Source organism: Hippopotamus amphibius, chromosome 11 (genome assembly GCF_030028045.1).
Source record: "Hippopotamus amphibius kiboko isolate mHipAmp2 chromosome 11, mHipAmp2.hap2, whole genome shotgun sequence".
Lineage (NCBI taxonomy): Eukaryota > Metazoa > Chordata > Mammalia > Artiodactyla > Hippopotamidae > Hippopotamus > Hippopotamus amphibius.
The window spans coordinates 26,374,255-26,392,532 of record NC_080196.1 but is presented as its reverse complement, the minus strand read 5'-3'; the positions used below and the strand labels follow the sequence as shown (position 1 = coordinate 26,392,532).

At 47.5% G+C, this 18,278-nt stretch overlaps 1 protein-coding gene and 1 pseudogene across 4 annotated transcripts in view; one reads left to right on the top strand and one right to left on the bottom strand.

Moving 5' to 3' along the window:
• Positions 1-1,406: 1,406 nt before the first annotated feature.
• On the top strand, positions 1,407-2,409 carry LOC130831816 (protein N-terminal glutamine amidohydrolase-like; annotated as a pseudogene).
• A 2,883-nt stretch (positions 2,410-5,292) lies between these two features.
• ELOVL5 (ELOVL fatty acid elongase 5) overlaps positions 5,293-18,278 on the bottom strand; it is a 66,796-nt gene continuing 53,810 nt past the window's right edge. For all 4 annotated transcript variants that reach the window (XM_057699504.1, XM_057699503.1, XM_057699502.1 and 1 more), the window contains 5 exons: positions 13,378-13,455; positions 12,421-12,592; positions 10,623-10,747; positions 8,381-8,515; positions 5,293-7,161 (listed from right to left, as the gene is read on the bottom strand). In XM_057699504.1, the coding sequence (XP_057555487.1) occupies positions 7,018-7,161; positions 8,381-8,515; positions 10,623-10,747; positions 12,421-12,592; positions 13,378-13,455 (654 nt within the window). In that variant the 3' untranslated portion in view covers positions 5,293-7,017. The remainder of the gene's footprint in view (positions 7,162-8,380; positions 8,516-10,622; positions 10,748-12,420; positions 12,593-13,377; positions 13,456-18,278) is intronic.

The following is an 18,278-nucleotide window of genomic DNA, read 5'->3' as shown; positions in this document are numbered from 1 at the left end:
AACATGGACTCCTACCCACCATCCATACCCTCGGGTGCCCCAAGTTTCCACACCTCCAAGGCCACGTCTTTGGTTGGGAGGAATTTTCAGAAGGGCTGAGGCCCCTTTAAGTCTGCCCCATCTGATAAGTGACTCCCACCAGTTTATAGCTAAGACACCAGTGCCAAATCTTGTTGCAATCACCCTCGGGTTCCTCCTTGGCTCTGCCGGGAAGGGAGGAGAGGGGGAGGGCATCTGGGCAGGAGGTGTAGCTGCGGGAGATTCTTTTAAGGCTAATTACTAGGAAGGAAGGAAGGCAGGCTGTAATTCCAGAGAAAGAGCTATGGGAACTCTGAGCAACATTGTACACACTTGATCAATGGGAACACCCAAATTACACCCTCCTCCCACTTTACCTCTTATTTTAAAAATAAGCAGTTTCTCCCACACGTCCACTGCTTCGGTGAATTGCGTTGTGTCTCACTGTCCCAGCCTTCTACTCATTTGCTGTACTTGTTTCCTGAACTTGGAATACTGTCTCCCCAGCGACCTTCAGCCGCCACCTACTGAAATCCAGGTCATCTTTGAAGGTTCAAACTGAAGCTCTTCTTAATCACCCCGCTAGAAGAATTCTCTTTCCTGGACTCTTAGGGTTTATGTCAATCTCATGCTCTCGCCACAAACCATCCCACGCGGGAGTCATCCGTGTGTTACGTTTGGTCCCAATCTAGAAAAGACTCCTTTGGGGACTGGAAGTCTTTTCTCATAGATCCGTGTCTGCCCAATACACCTCACTCAGTCCTCTGCACCAGGCATTCTCCCAGAGAACCAGGTGGTCAACACAAAAAAACACACACAGGCAATAGAGGGTACCGTTCAGGAGAGTCTGGATGATCTGAGAAAGGGGACACCCACCGACCACCAAGACTGGCTCTCTGCCACCACTACATCACCGGTCACTGGTCCCAACTCTGCCTATTCCTACAACTCCCACCCCAGAGCCCAAGTCCTCTTCCATAAGCCAGGTGCAACATCCTACACAAACCATGGCAAAAGTCAGCCTGGGAACCTTCTCGCTTTGGGTGAGTGCCACAAATATGTTGGAAAAGAAAGAAAATGAAGGGCATAAAAATGTCAAGGGACGTCCGCCCCCACTGACCCCTCCACGCCCTCGCCGCGGCTCCACCCTCCAGGAATCCACAACGCGCGTCTCAAGCTCCTTGCGCGGGGATTCTGCGCGTTCGCTCGCCCAGGCCCCGCCTACCCTGCCCCAGGCCCCACCACTCGGGGGCACCACCAGCGGCCTCGAGCTCCGCCCACTCTGCCCTGCGAAGCGACGGTGCGAGTTGTGCGTCGGCTCCTCCCGCCTAAGCACGCCCTCGGGGCTGGTCCAGTCGGTCCGCCTCAGGCTGGTGCCCAGGCCCGCCATGGAAGGGGACGTCCCCGCCGCCGCCGCCGCCCACTACCAGCCGGCCAGCCCCCCGCGGGACGCCTGCGTCTACAACAGCTGCTACTGTGAAGAAAATATTTGGAAGCTCTGTGAATACATCAAAAACCACGACCAGTATCCTTTAGAAGAGTGTTATGCTGTCTTCATATCTAATGAGAGGAAGATGATACCTATCTGGAAGCAACAGGCAAGACCTGGAGATGGACCTGTAATCTGGGGTTACCATGTTGTCTTGCTTCATGTTTCAAGTGGAGGACAGAGCTTCATTTATGATCTTGACACTGTCCTGCCATTTCCCTGCCCCTTTTTGATACTTACGTGGAAGATGCCTTTAAGTCTGACGAGGACATCCATCCACAGTTCAGAAGGAAATTTAGAGTGATCCGCGCAGATTCATATTTGAAGAACTTTGCGTCTGACCAATCTCACATGAAAGACTCCAGTGGGAACTGGAGAGAACCTCCTCCGTCATATCCCTGCATTGAGACTGGAGATTCCAAAATGAACCTGAATGATTTTATCAGCATGGATCCTGAGGTAGGATGGGGAGCCGCCTACTCGCTGTCTGAATTTGTACATCGGTTTGGCAGTCAGAACTACTGAACTTGACCTCTGGATGTAGCGCTGTGGAGAAATTCTAGGACGTGAACAATCCACCCCTTCATCTGGGACAGCAAACATTATGGTACATTTGGCTTGGAATTACACTTTCCTCTTTTAATTCAATTGAGTTGAAACGTAAGTGAACAAAAGAATAAATAGAAACAATTTTTTTTTGATATATCAGGTTGAAACTTGATGTAGTGTATATTTGTTCATATCCCTCATTTGTTAAAACATGTGAAGACTTAGGCCAGTAATTGCTTTTGTTGTGACAGATGTGTGGACTCTGTGTCTGTTTTGGATGTTTCATGTCTCACCAGCTACACTGTAAGCTCCTTGAGGGCAGGGCTGTGACCCGTTCCTCTGTGAATCTCTAATGCCCATAAAAGGTGCCCATAAAATGTTTGCTAGTGATTGTGTTGCTGCTTGTAGAGGGCCGACATTCTGAGCTTCATCAGCAATAAGTATTAGTCTTTTTGGACCACTGTGTTCTTAGAAAAGATTGCAGCCCTCTCAGGCTTAAGTGTTATTTGGCCTATTTATATATGTTTTTAAATAAAACTGACCTAAAATAAAAAAAAAAAATGTCAAGGACGACAAAGATGTTTTAAATCTATATCTGGAATGAGAATTAGTGGCTGGTGATACGACGCTATGAGAGCAGAAAGCAAATGAAAGCAACCACTATTTTGCTGCCCTCTTCTGCATCAAGGACAATATCCTCCAAATTAATATCGACTGGGAATATACCCAGAGAAAACCATAACTCAGACACATGCACCCCAATGTTCACTGCAGCACTATTTACAACAGCCTGGTCATGGAAGCAACCTAAATGTCAATTGAAGAAGATAAAGAAGATGTGATACATATATACAATGGAATATTACTCAGCCATAAAAAGGAACAAAACTTGGACATTTGTAAAGACATGGATGGACCTAGAGACTGTCATATAGAGTGAAGTGAGTCAGAAAGAGAAAAACAAATATTGTATATTAACACATATATGTGGAACCTAGAAAAATGGTATAAATCATCCAGTTTGCAAGGCAGAAATAGAGACACAGATGTAAACAAACATATGGAGACCAAGCGGGGAAAGTGGCGGGGGGGGGGGGGGGGGGAGTTGGGGTGGGATGAACTGGGAAACTGGGATTGCCATATATACATTACTAATAAGAAAAATAAATCAAATTGTACACTTTAAATATATGCAGTTTATTGTATGTCAATTATATCTCAATAAAAGTTCTTAAAAAAAAAGGAAATCTAAAAAAAAAATTAATACTGAAGAGGAGAAGTTGCTTAGTATTTGAAGTCTCAGACTGACGTGGGGACGGTGGGAGGTACCTGTTTAAAATCAGTTCACATGAAATACACCCATGTCTGCGGATGGGATCGCAGAACTGCTGTCAGGGATCTGGAGGGATAATGCAACAGACCAGAGATCGATGAACCTGCCCTGTTTTCCCACAAGGAAGTAAAGCCGACTCCAGAAATTCCAAAATAGTGAGTTTAATGTAAAACTCTGACAAAATCTGGAATAATATAGTCATACATGTTTTGACTTCCAAAGTTGCTGGTTTCTTTTCAACTCTTGATTCAACAACGTATCCTACCCAAGTAACTTCCTCTCCTTTTTGATAGGATTGTTAGAGCAACTAACAAGGAAGTAACAGTAAAACAACAGCTGATCCTTTAAGGAACCAAGTGGGGTGGACAGAGTTCACGCTGTGCTGGATGTGGTGCCAAGAGCTTTGTATATTAATCTATTTAATCCTCATAATGACCCTGTAACGTAGGTACATTATTCCAATTTGGCAGATGGAACACTGAGGCCAAGTTAAAGCAATTTGCCTACAGGTCATACAGATAGGATTCCAACCAGGCAATGTGGTCCCCAAGCGGTGCTTCCCACATTAGGCTACACTGCCCTTCCTATAAATGGCAAGGCTGCTCAAGAGGGAATCCTCCCTTTTCCATATGGGTGCGTGAACTTGCCCTTCTCCTTCTGTACAGGCGAGAGAAAAGGGTGGGAACACATCTGGCCTTGCTCAGCCCTCTTACCCACTCACTTCTCAGAGGGGAGGAGGGCATCTTTCTCGTTGCTAGGACTGGGAGATACTACTGAGCACAGTAACGTCATCAGGGCACCTGACACTGCAACAGAGCTTGTAGCTGAAGGTGGGTAAATTTCAGGGCCGATATTCAAAATATTTTAATAATCAGTTCATCACCAGACCGACAGCCTGGGAGCAGCCACAACCATCGGTGTGCTGGTGCTGACCGTGGCACGTCTACAGGGTCATCAGCCAGGGTATTCAGAGAGCCCTACTGTGGTCTTCGTGTCACCAACTTAATCTTCTCAGTGACAGATGAGCTATTCTGATTTCCACCAGTCTGGCTTCGATGCCTTTTCAATTTGTTCTGGACTCAGAGAGGAAGGACAAGGACATAAGCAATCTTCATCACCAAACCCTAACAGTCCTCTGCACTTCTCAGATATCCCCAATACTAAATTCAGCTTCGGATGACATTTTTAAGGTGATATCGACAAAGGAGAACACACTCAAAGCCAGGGTCCTGCCTGCCTTGGTGACCATGTGGTATGAAGTGGAGGAAAGGAAGAGGGGCTGTGTCCTCACTTCTATCATGGATGTGGACAGACCTGGTAAGTCAGAATGGGGAGGCTGGAGCGGGCCGGGCAGGATCTGGGATGTGAAACGGTCTTTGTTAAAGAAAATGACATAGGGAACTATCGCCACAGGCCTGTTTAGCAAGTAAAGTTCTACTGGAACACAGCCATGTCCACCCACTTATATATTATCTGTGGTTGCTTTGGAGCTCTACCAAAGGCAGTTGAACAGTGTGGACAGAGACTGTGGACTGCAAAGCCTAAAACATGTACTATCTGGCTCTTTACAGAAAAAAATGTGCAGACCTCTGGTCTAGATCTAGGAAAGTAACTCTAACAGCCTGGGGGAGGGGAGGGAGGAAGGAAGGGAGGGAGGAAAAAGAAGAGGGCTTAGAGCTGGGGCCTTTAGTGGGGAAACTGGGAAAGACCAGAGGAAGGAATTGGGGTGCAGCCACCACCGTGCCTTACAATGTGGGGATCCCTCCTCATGTGAGCTTAGCCACAATATAACCTTCCAAACTGAATTATTTACATCTATTTAGATGAGTTCCTGGATGGTGAAGAAAGCAGATTTTTCTCCAGTCTTTCAGAATTAGCAGCATATGAACAATGTAAAACCAAGCACAGGTAATCAAAAACATTTTAATGATTAATGTTTAGACATTATTTAACATTGTGGGTATATCCAGATGAGCTAAAGCACACTTTGACAGCACACTATTGAACGTTATAGTTTCTGTATTGAAATATGTAAAGACATTCGCAAACTAGTACCTAGGAAGACATACATTTACAAATATACACATTCTAGATTTGATAAGGTAAATGTAAACAGATGCTGTGACTCCTTCCAAACAGAAAACCCACAAGACTAAGAGAACCAACTGGCTCCCTGTAATATGAATGTGCAAAATTAAAGCATGATAAACTGATATTTACATAAATATCAAACCGACAATTCATTTATACATTGTCAATGACCTTCTCAGATGTGTCATGAGTGGTTCAATGAATGTTTTTTTCCTCTAATGGAGAAGGTATTCAGAGGCTAAATTCCAACACTTTAAAATGACACACGCAACAGTCCTTATCTGTTTGACCACTGCCTCTAAGGTGTGAGACATGATTTTATGATAAGCAGTCATAGTTTTAAACAAGTATTTCTAAACAAATCTTTAGATTTGAAGCTGGGAAAAAAAAAAAACACAGGTGCTATTAGATTTACATTAAACAAACCATCTTTATCCAGTTCCCTAGTTCTCTCACGCTGCAGCTATCTGTTTAATTTTACCTTAAATTTTTCTACGGTCCTCCCCCCACCCCCACCTTATTCATTTTGGTATGCTAGGCACATTTTCAAAGGAAGTTTGTGTCAAAACAGATAGCAGTACAGAAATCAGTCCAAATTTGGACCCTGGCAACCCGTTCCCCACTGCTCATCTATGGGACTCTGTCAAATGGTAAGTATTCAGTCATCTCTCTTGAAAAGTATGTATCTTCCCCCATAAGTGGAAAGCAAAATGGGCTTTGTTTCCTGTATAAAAACACTCAGCACTTCTGAAATTTAAAACAGCCTACTCATCCTATACACTTCCTAAAATCTTGAAGACAAAGAACATATATTTGTTTCACCAAGACTGCTTTAGAACCCCCTCCCTTTTTACATTATTAATAGTGGCACTCAAAATAAAAAAATAAGATCTGTTAAAAAGTTAAACTGACTGTTTCACTAGATTTGAACCTGCCTGATTTAAAGCCAATATTACAAAACTGAAGGTGCCGATTTCACACGTACAAGTCACTTGAAATTACGTGTCACACAATAGTTTCATAAATCACGGTCTTTGATTTTTCTGAATGGAGCTGTTAGAAATGAATAAAAACTTGAAACATACCCTAATTTAAACTAATAAGCTTTGGGCCCTGCTTTTTAAATTTTAAGGCATGTGTGTTTCTCTACTGTAACAACATTATACAAATTTACAATCACATGCATGATCTACAGTAAAAAAAAAAAAATTTGGATTACAGTGTTATAAACTGTGAATCACAATTCAGCACCTATCATGTTATAACTAATAAGGCAACAGCAGTGTCGTGTACTACAATAACACGCCCTCCACAGTCTAGCGCAGGGGTCGGTGAGAGCCCAGAAATGTTAAAAATCTCATGCCTACTTGGATAATCTGTCTACATTTTCTAAGGGTTTGGAACTGATGGAAGAGGTCCTACGTGAGTCACACTACTGTAGGCCGACTAGTTACAGCAGCTGTTAACCAGCGTTGGGCACAATTCCTATGTGCTTACAATCAGATGACGCGGCGCAGGGGCTGTCCACCCTCGGGCCTCAGTCCTTCCGCGGCTTCCTCAGCTTCACATTGCTTTCCAGGGAAGAAAAGCTGCTGGTGTGGCCGTTCACGGCGGCCACGGAGCCGTTCCGGTGGTCCTTCCGGTGCTCTCTCCTCCGGGAGGCCCCCTTCTTGTTGTAGGTCTGCAACACACAAGGGCAGATGGGAGCCTTTAGGGACCAGTGCTATCGTATCAAGAAACAACATCTTCAGTCAAGTGACCAGGAAAACTTTTTTTTTTTTTTTTTTTTGCCACTGGTTTCAATCACTGTTCCATTTCTTGAGGCTCAGCCTGGGTAAGTTCAGTGAGACACAGACTCACTGTATGACTCTTATTTGCGAGTTAGAGAGAAAATACAATTTACACTTCACTCAGCCCTGTCCTTCCATGCTCCTGCTGTGGTACCTTCTGTCACTCACATCCTCTGCCTTCAAAACTGCCTCATGACTTTAGCATCTATTTTGGCCCTTTATATACAAAGTGCTCTGCCATGAAGGGCGGTCAAAATAGGTGTGACTTCAGCTTTGCAAGGACTGATTCTTTAACTTCCCTTGGACCTGGTGATTGCCCCAAAGTGCAGCATCAACCACCAGTACAGCAGGATGTGAACGCAACTCAACACCGCCAGCCTGGGTGTGTCTGGGGAAAAGAGTCTGTCTGCAGGGGGTGCGGGGAGAGGCAAACACGGTCACGTGCTCCATGTGACCTGGCTTTACTGCCTCTGCATCATGGCCTCTGTCCTTGCTCCTGACCACCCCCTATGCCTGCCCAGAACCAGGCCCTGCTCACGGAGCACGAACACACGAGACCCAGCGATGACGGGAGGCCGGGGAGTCGACAGTGGCCACGGGAGGTCAGGCGGGGGTAATGTGCCCTATATAGACCCTTCCGTGAGCAAAAACCTATATCACAGCATGCACTTGGGAACGACAAGCACCCCCTAACCTGAGCATCGGGGAGAGAAAGTGTAAGAAAACCGGGACAAAAGGTGGGGATTTCTATTTGTAGCTAGAGTTGGTGATGGAAATTTCTTCAGATTTTTAATGTAGCTCCGAAGCTGAGGGCAGTGGGGTCGAGAGACCTGGGGTTGAGACTCATCTATGCTGTGTCTGCAGTGGCCACGAGGGGAGCGGTAAGGGGCCTGCTGGACAGCTCTGCTTTTCCGCAGGGACCCCGAGCCTTCCTCGCCAAAGACCCAGAACTCCGGAGGCCTCCACAGACTCCAGCACCTCCTACACTGGCAGTGACCACCCCTCCCCCACCCCAACCCGCCAAGGCAGGGGCTCCCCATGAAAGGAACGGATGAGGGTGCTGGCTGCAAGGACCCCAAATCCCAACCACCAGAGAAGAGTGAGATTTACCTGAATATAGAAGTTGGTGAAGAGGACGATCAGAGAAATCATGTATCCGATCTGGAAATACAACCAACCGAGAGGGAAGGCGCACGGCCAGATGACCCCGCAGCTGGTCTGGATGATGGTCAGCACAAACTGCAGCTGCCGGGAGGAGACACAGCTGAGCCAGGGCCGCGGCCCGCGGTCAAGGCGAATGCCCGGCGTGCGTTCTACCTCGCACCACGCCCCCACCGGCCCCCGAGTTTGGGAATGGACACTTACTAACCTTTCTGTAGGTACAGAGATCATTTCAGAAACACAGTGCATATACTCACCATATCCCAAACTAGTCATACATATGCCTTAGGTACACACTCCTCCCCTTCCAACTACCAAAACCACCTGCTCTAAAGCTTGGGGAAGAGCCAGCAACACTGTGCTGTCTGTTTAGAAGCTGCTGAGAGTAGACGTCACAACATACACATAAATCAAATCATCACGTTACACACCTTAAACTTATAAAATATTATATGTGAATTATATCTCAATAAGGCTGGAGGCAAAAAAGGAAAACGTGTTTAAAAACCTCCCTTTACACACACTCTCTTCAGGAATACAGTATAGGAGATACAACATTTTTTGTTTTTTGTTTTCTTTGTAAAGGAAGGATGGGTGTGGGGTGTATGTTTAGAGGGACCAGGGACCTCACTGCAGGAGGTGCAATCCCACGGGACACTTTCCCCATCCTTGTCTGTGGACCTTCTGGTTTAGTGAAGGCTGAGACTAGTAGACTCACGCTCTTATAGGGATACAATGCTAACTGCATGGCTTAATTCTGATAAGTAAACCTTGAGAAGCAGGGGAACAGCCTGGGAAAACAGGGAGAAGGGGTTAAGATAGGTGTGGATGCTGAAGGGGCGTCTTTAAGGAGTAACAGTGCAGGACGGGGCTCTGCCCACCGGATCTCGGGCCCACCTTTCAGGGTTTCTACGTAGGGAACTTTTTCATTTTTGTCTGTTTCCTTTTTTAAGGTTAAGTATTCTAGTCTGAGAAGTAACTAGACGTGGCGCATAGAATAAATCTAGGCAAACTGGGTGCAATCTTCCACCTCGAAAGGCAGAGCCCAGTGGGAGACTGACTCTCCAGGCTGTTCTAAATCCTGCATCTGCAGAGCCGCGCTGCGCGGAGCAAAGCGACCTGTGCGTCACTTCTCCTCAAGTGTAACAAGGAGGGTGAAGAACAATCATCCTTCCTCACAGGTGGGTGAGGAGAAAATGAACAAGGACTGTCCAGCAGCCGGCAAAGAGGTGTTTTTTCCCCAGAAGGTTATTTTTCAATATTGAAAAATCACAACTGACTCAGAGGGATCTGAATCAGTTTGGTTTCCTCAGAAATAAACGTGTTAATAAGGCAAGGCCAGGGCTAAGAATTCAATATCTAACATCAACAGGCCAGCTAGCTCTGGCCTACTGCCTCCGTGCCCTCATCTAATACAACAGGGATATTACATGAATCAGGCTACTGGAATAATCCACGTAAAACTGCTCACTTGACGTGAGTGCCCGGGACGTAGTAAACTCAACAAATGCCAGCATTTTAACACGTGTAGTGACAGTGTTAATAATTTGTTTATGAAAGAAATCAGGAGGGGAGAGGAACAGGGTGTATAATATACCGACGACGGAGGAAAAGCTTTATAAAGGACTGTGGGAAATAACCACCAAGGGCAGACAGCTGCCGGGTGGCCCTGGCACAGGGGCCCAGGAAGGGGGCCGTCAGCCGTGGCGCAGCAGTACCGTCCTCGCCACCACATGGGCTGAGAGGTGGCCTGGCACCTGCATCCTTGCTGCCTAATAAGCGACTAGCACCCTAGGCTCGTGTCCTCCCGGCAAATCCCGACACTTCCGGATACACAGATCTCACCCTGGATTCAGATTATTATTAGAGAACATGTACACGCACACAGCCTTTGTGCACACACTAAGAACAAAGGGCTGAACTTGAAGTCAGAGAATTAGATCCCGTCCTTGTTCCATACTTCAACTAGCTGCACGCCCACGGACACTGTCTCTCCATCGATTGAAATGAACAGAATTCCCTGCTCTGCCCATTTCAAGAAGTTTAACTGGATTGAGGGAGAGGATGGAAAAGGCACCTCTTAGGTGCTGACAGACAACAGTGACGCCAGGAGGGCAGCAAGAGCACCCCAGGGAGAGCTCAGTGCCCCCCCACGCAGCACGTCCCGGGGGAAAGAGGCCACGTCACTCACCAGCTGCCCCTGCGTGATGTACTTCTTCCACCAGAGGTACGGCCTCATGGAAGGGACGGAAGACAGACCGTAGTACGAGTACATGAGGACATGGATGAAGCTGTTCAGTGTGGCACCAAAATAAGCTGCAGGAACAGAGGGAATTGGGGAGAAGGATGCGTCAATGTTTTACACATAACAGGTAACAAAAAAAATCCAAGATTCCTTTTAAATTCAAAAAAAAAAAAGGGGGTGTTTTTGAACAGGGGCTGGCAGACACCGCAGCAGCAAGCTGGCACTGCACGGGCACGCTATCAGAATCCAACCTCCACCAGGGCAGGCGGTCGTCACGGTGCTTTAAGCCCAGGGTCAGATGCAGGTACCAGATGGGCATCCAACACAGGAGTCAGGAGACCACCTGCCCTGCTCTGGCACCTCAAGGTTTCATGGCCAGGCCCCCATCAACTCCCAGAGGCAGCTGCCCAAGTGCCCCTGATTGCTGCACTGAAGACTTGGGGAAGACAGCTGATGGGCGGGACATTCAAAGCTGGCTGTCTCTACCCACTTGCTGAGGTCTGGACGGGCCTTTGAAGCCACCTCCTAATTATTCCCCAGGACTGCAGTATGGAGGCCGTATATTCTTATCAATAGAGTCCAGAGCCTAGGTCCTTAGCGATGAGAGACCCATTATGTATGCTATGATGTATAATTTCCAGTAAGACCATGAGGTCTGTTTTCAGACTCTCTGTCCTCCACCTCTACAGGAAGCAACTAAGCAAAGCTACCAGCATTCCCCCGTGCAGTCAGACACACCAGGCTGGGTTAGGACAGTAACTGGCCGTGTGACCTTGGACGAGTCACGTCCATTCACTTGTTGTTTCTCATCGGCCAGTTGGGGCTGGTGATGATCTGTCATCCTGCGAGACCTCTGACATTTAAAGTCCTCTTCCACTGTGGGGAGGTGCCGTTTCTATTACAAAGTTAAGTCGGGTGGCCCACAGCCGTGAGGTGCGAGCTCTGTCACCCTTCTGTCATCTCAGGGTTCTCCCAAACCAGAAGGAGCTGCACTTGGAAAGTCCCTTCTGGTTCTAAAGTCCGCTACGTGAGTCCTGGTGGGCCAAGTTAATCAAGGGTGGCGCTATCCTGCAGAAAAACGTAAGTGAATAGACTCGGGGGGTGCTGGTCAAATCTGTCGGTGATGGATGACAGGAATTTTGACTGGGACATGTTAGAACTCCTGGGGCTGAACCTGATCGGGACACCTTAATCTCTGGAAATTAGAGGACACGTCAGACCCAAGCTTTCCACATCCTTCTTAGAGAATTTACTTCAAATGTTGGTGCCTTTCACAGAAGCTGCCCAGCTAAACAACGCTTCAGGAACGTGAGGGTCACCAAATCAGATATGTGCAGATGCCCTGAGGGACCACAGCTAAAGGCTGTTCTCTGGCGCCCAGTCCATGGTGTGATTCCATCTTCCTGGGCTGTCCCTGTCAGTCAAACATCTTCCAAATTATGGGGAAACAGGGATTAGGAACAACCTGGAACAGAGACCTCTGTCCTATTTCTTCATGCGTCCCAGGCTGGGAATCTGGTCTTTCCCTCATCTTTGCCAAATCAGCACAGGACGTGTGCCAAACTAGAAAAAGGTTCTGTCCGCTTGCTGAGTGCACAGGCCATGCAAACTATCACTGAAGGCAACCTGGACACCACGGTCAAGGGCTGGACCTAGAAATCTACGCAAACAGCACCTTTTCTGAAAGCCTCAGTTTCAACCTAGACTCTCCGCTCACACCTGTCCCCAAGGATGCCAGACTCACAATGGCCACAGGGGACCCAGTTCATCACGAACCACCAGATGTTGAGCATGGAGGCGTGGTGGTACACGTGCAGGACCGTGATCTGGTGGTTGTTCTTGCGCAGGATGAAGAAGAAGGTATCCATGAACTCGATGAGCTTGGAGAAGTAGTACCACCAGAGCACGCGGATGATCTAGGAGGAAGGGGCCGTCAGCGTCTTCTGGATTCTGCGCCCACCCTAGGATCCCACCGCCCCCTGGCCCCACCAACATTAGTCACTGCAGTGCCTTTAACCAGAACACCAGGGGGTGGGGGAGAGTGAAGACAAGGAACGCTCTAAAAGGTCCAAAGACACCCTTCATGACTCTGACAAACCCCTACAGGCTGCCTGTTCCCTCTGGAAGAAGCCTGCAGAGCCATCGGAGGAGGAAAACCACATGAAAGGTGCCTCTGATTTCAGGGGCTGGCGTGGGGCAGGTGACAGGACACGAGGCAGAGGCGGAAAGGAATCAGGGCGTCCAGCACCAGGTCCTGCCCAACTAAATGTGCCACACAGGGGCTCTAAGGAAATGACTGCCACGCTGAAAGTAGACTGCAGCGTTTTGTTAAAAACAAAACCCAAAAGACACTCCAGAGTGGAGACTGGAACCTACAGACCACACTCAGAGACCACTTAGAGGAATGATTCAAGCACTTAAGACATCAACCTTAAGATCCTGTTGATATAAATAGAGCACAAATACTGATAAATGTATGCATGTTTTTTTCCCTGGAAGTTGTTAATAGGACTTACTTTCACAGAGAGGGAGATTTTAGTTTCCATTCTATACTTTTCGTGCTCTTAAGTTTTCATACTACGTACACATACTGCTTTTAAAGTTCTTTCAAAAATGTCCACAGGGATTACCTGAACAGCCACCTTGTCTTTTGAACAATTTATTTGGAAAAAAAGAAAAGAAAACGAGAGAGAGACAATACCTTCATGTCTGCTTCTCCTCCACTGCGTGTGCCCTGACAAAAGAAGTTGTACTGGCCTTCCCATACTCCCGTCACTAACTGGGGGGAAAAAAAAAGAGAAAAAAAGCCAATCACCAACAAAATCGGAACCAGGAAAGCCCTATTCAATTAAACTTCATTCATTTAAGAATCTGCGCAGATGGACCTTGGACTGTACTGAGGCAAGTTTGCTCTGGGGGAAAAAACCATAATGACAGGGGTGTGTGAACCAGGGGGGTGCTTTAAATGACTAGAGACTCAATTTCACAAGGGGCAGGTCCAGAGCCGCTGCAGGCTGCCGCCCCCACAGGCCCTGCTTTGCCAGGCTGCCTCTCTCCAGAACCCTCAACTCTCCCGGGCGTCACAAGCACCTCGACAATTCTGAGGCCAAAGTGATCCAATCCTGGGCTCGCGTCCTGCCACGGCCTTGGGGGAAGCCACAGGCTTTCACAATCAGGCTTCCCTTAAGCCAGGCTTTCTCAAACCTGAGTGTGTAGGACCAAAGTCACCTCAAGGGCACACCGAGAGGCAGATTGCTGGTGGGACGTTTCTGGTCTAGCAGGTCTGGGGTGAGGCCCAAGAATTCCCACTTCTAGCAGGTTCCCAGAAGATCCTAATGCTGGTCTAGAGCCCTCGTGCTGCAGGCCTGGGGCAACTGAGTCCAACCTCAGCCTCTTCACTATTTCCTGTTGCTGTGTCATCTCCGGATCCATGAATCCGAATTCACCTGCAGCAGAGCAGACACTATGGTGCCTCAGCAAGGATCCCGGACGAGGGGCCCAGAGCTGCAGGGTCGCCAGTTCTCCGTGAGGACTTCAGCTGCCTCCCCCACACACGAGGATGACGCCTGGCCGGGGGGGAACCTAAGGACCTGCTCCGATGGTCCAGAGGGAAGATGTGATCTGACCACCCCGTGCATGTCCTTGCCCGTCTGTCCACTATGTTTCAGCCAGAGAGATACCCACGAGATGCGCCTTTCTCCATGTAGACTGCAGCTCACTGCCTCCTCCTGAACCCTTGGCCTCCTCAAGTACTCCTGGTGGCTCTCCCTCTGGTGGTCAAGTGGGGCCATGGGAGGAGAAATCAGAGGTGGTCTGCCTTGTGCTTGAGCTCATCCAGAGATCCAACACAAGGAACCAGCCAGTGGGCCTCCAAGTGTAAGTTCTCAACGTGTTCCCCAGTCCAGCTGTGCCAGCAGCACGTGGGAACTCAAAAGACATGCAAATACCTGAGCTTCGCCCAGACCTTCAGAGTCAAAACCCTAGAGAATCTCATACTGCGGTTTACAAAGCGTGGTCCTGACCCAGCAGCAGCATCACCCAGGAGCACCCAGGAATTTGCTAGAAGTACAAAATCGTAGGCCCAACCCCAGACCTACCGAATCAGAAATTTCTGGGCGTGAAGCTCCGTGGTGTGAGAACAGGTTGTTTCACAGGTGACTTTTGATGCCGCTGATTGAATTGCTGGCTTTAAACTGTGGTTCCCATTCCAGCTGTATGACAGGCTGACCAGGGGAGCTTTTAAAAATGACTAATGCCTGGCCTCCCCCGGACCATTAAACCAGAAGCTCTCAAAGCAATTCCAGTGTGCAACTAGGAGTGGGAACCACTGGTTTCATGCTACCTGATTCATGAAGAAATGGTTTGCCTACCAGTGCCGCAAGAAAGATGTAACTGAGATACGGGACTTTAGAACCCCTCACCGACCACCCCCCCTGCACTGTCCTCCAACAGAATTTGGCTGGGGGTGGGGGGCACACAGATGCCCTTGAGAACATCAAGTGATCACAAGGGTCTGAAGACAAATGGTTAAACGTCCATCCAGTCTGACCTTTGAGATAAAAGCCAGCAGCCAGTGTAGCCACTGTACTCACACTCAACATCCTGCTTCAATCTAGTTTCCCTTCTACTAACTTCTTTACGCGCTAACATGGTTTTCACGGCCATAGACCAGCACATCATTTTATGACAAAAAGAACCCAGGATTAGGAAGAAGTGCCAGGGCTCGTTAGCAACCTGGGGCACACCAGCTAATACCTTTAGGCCTTGGTCTTTTTTAACTGTAGGACGATGAGGCTGGATTAAATTATTTCCAAAGGTTCTGTTTTAATTTTCTACAGTTACTATGTTAAGAATTTTTGAAAACAGACTACATATAAGCTACACTATACTACCTTTGAAAAACCAGGTAATTTATTGGAAGGTATATTATGTTTCTGGTAATTTATTGGAAGGTATATTATGTTTCTGGTCTCCCCCTTTCTAAAGTCACGTCAGTTAAGCACAATGCATGCAGACCTATGAGAAGTCCCAACAATCAAGACACAAAGCCTGAATCTGAAGTGGACTGTGTGTGTGTGCATGCGTGCATGTGCACACATGCCACGGCTGGGGTGGAAGCCTGAGTGGGGAGAGAGGTCATCTTGGCACAATGTTCTTTGCTGCCCTTCCTTCTACCCCATGAGGGAACTCATAAATTATCTTCTGTGGCTGCAGGGTACAGAAAAAGAACTTTTTGAAACTCCACTGGATTAAAGGATGGAGATAAAGAAGCCTAGATCACAGGTGTGATCCTCTTTCAGGTGAGATACCTTCTCCACGTGCAAACTCTGTTTCCCTTCTAGAAACTCCCACTGCTTGAGCCCAGCTGGCTGTTTCATGAATCCATGTTTCTGATCACAGGAGCAACTAGGAGAGACAGTATGGATACTTCAAAGCAAACTCATCACCACTTCTGGGCATCCCCTGTAAGCGCATGCGTTTTGCCCCTTGGCAGTAAGAAGGGGAAAAAAAATTTCAAATACAATGGAAGAGAATATAAAATCTCTGTTCACAGAAGCCTTCCCTTAAAAATAGAAACTTGTAGTTCTTTTATATCACGGGGGCGGGGAGATGGGAGGGGGTACTTAAAAATACTATAAAACAGCAAACCAGTAAAACTGTTTACAGAAACAGATGGCAGGTCTTTAGGCTTCAGTTTCCTCACTCCTCAAACAGGATAAAAAACAATACTCTCGCTTGTTCAGGCCGCCATGAGAAGTTAACGAGATGATGTATGTAAATAATGCTTATCTCACCCAACCAGGTATAGAGGATAAGCACAGGCAACTGTTGGAAACAACCATTACTTTACCCTTTTCAACTGCAATGCTCTCTGTACCCATGCACCCCCATTTCCAGCTCTCAAAATTCTATTCATCTTTCAAAGGTCAGCCAAAATTCTTTTTCATGACTGCTCCTTTGAGCACTCCGGCTGAAGCCCGGTCTCCTGCCTCTGAGCCTAGCCAGCCATGACTTAAATCTGTTTGCTCATACGCTCCTTTAAGACCTTCACTGGCTCTGTCTTAAGCTCCTCTAAGCTCTAGGACCGGGATGGAGAGGGGATGGGGACTCACACACAAGAGATGCTCAACAAATATTTGCTCAACTGACAACAAAGAGTTCAAGGTGCTGCCTCTTGTCCCTTAAATTCAGGCCTAATGTTTTACTTGCAGGGGGGAAAAAAAGGCTTCTGTTTCCAAGATGAAAACCAGTCCTCACCAAATGTCATACTGGTGACATGGAAAGCTTAATTCTTATACATCCTTAGCTTCAAAGGGAATAGGATAATTTAATACATAAGGATCAAGCACTTGAGTTCAAGTTTATTCACCCAAGCCTCTCAGCCACCCTCCCTAAAGTGGCCATTATCAGGGTCCTGCTCTCTCCATTCCCGTCAGAAGGAAATGACATGTCTGAATAACAGACCCTGGAGGCTCTCAGAGCCAAGCCCGGCCTTCCCTCCAGCCCGAGAGGAGGGCCTCAGAGGAGACGGTGCTCCCGCCTGGCCTGGCTTCTTTCCAAGAGCTGCTCTGGGCTGACCCTGGAAATTCATCACACTGCAGCCAGCGTGAGGGCCCAGGAGGAGGGCCAAAGGTGAGGCACTGGAAGTGAGGGCAGGGCTCTACTTTGACTTCTGGGAATCACCTCGAGAGGGCAGGGCTGTGCTCCAACAGAAAAGCAGGCCAAAGCCAGCAACTGGCCACCACCTCCCCTGCTCCTGATTCCATCGGCTACTCCCAAGAGCAACCAAGGGAGCACTAGGTACCTTACACCTCGCTTTTCCCAGGTAATCAACACATACACAGCACTGCTACAAACCACCGCTTCTTTGGAGTAAAACAAACTTGAGTTAAGCCAGAGGCATGTGCAGAGCTACAATTAAAGCCCAGCTAGAAGCTTTCTTCTCTCCTCATGAGACAAACTCAATAACCGAAGGTGGTTTCATGCCTCTTCTCATTTAAAGAAGAACACTGAGGTGAATATCACAGCTGGGTCTGGATGATGTAGTTCACGCAGTGAATCATCTCTAGTTGACTTTCTAGGTGAGAGCTGACTTTTCTCATCTAAATACCACAATTTAACCACAGATGAGGTATACCCTGTGGCATGATAACCACTTTCACGGCACTTTCTGGAACACTACCAAAGCATTTCAAGAAACAAGGTCATTTGAAACACTTTCAGCAGAAAAATGGCATCTTGTGTGGCCCTTATCATTCATTCACCCCCCAACAACCTAAGATGTCAGAGTAAGATGATGACCCCTTTCCAAAAGGGGTAACGGATTCAGTGATGAGGGTTTGATGAGCTGTGTGGTTATTTCCCTCTAAACAGAAGTGGAATGAAAGCTAACAACAGCAGATACTGTCTATGCTGAAATTCAACCATCCCAGGACCTGAGGGACTTTGCTAATAAGCAACATCACTGAAAGTGTATGAGGTTGACATCTTCGCAGATTTGACTGTTCCTGTGTGATTTCCCAGGTGCGTACTTTTTAGACCTGGTGCAAGTTCATGTTTTTATTAAGGAAACAGAGATGAGTAGTGATGCGGTGGTCCAAA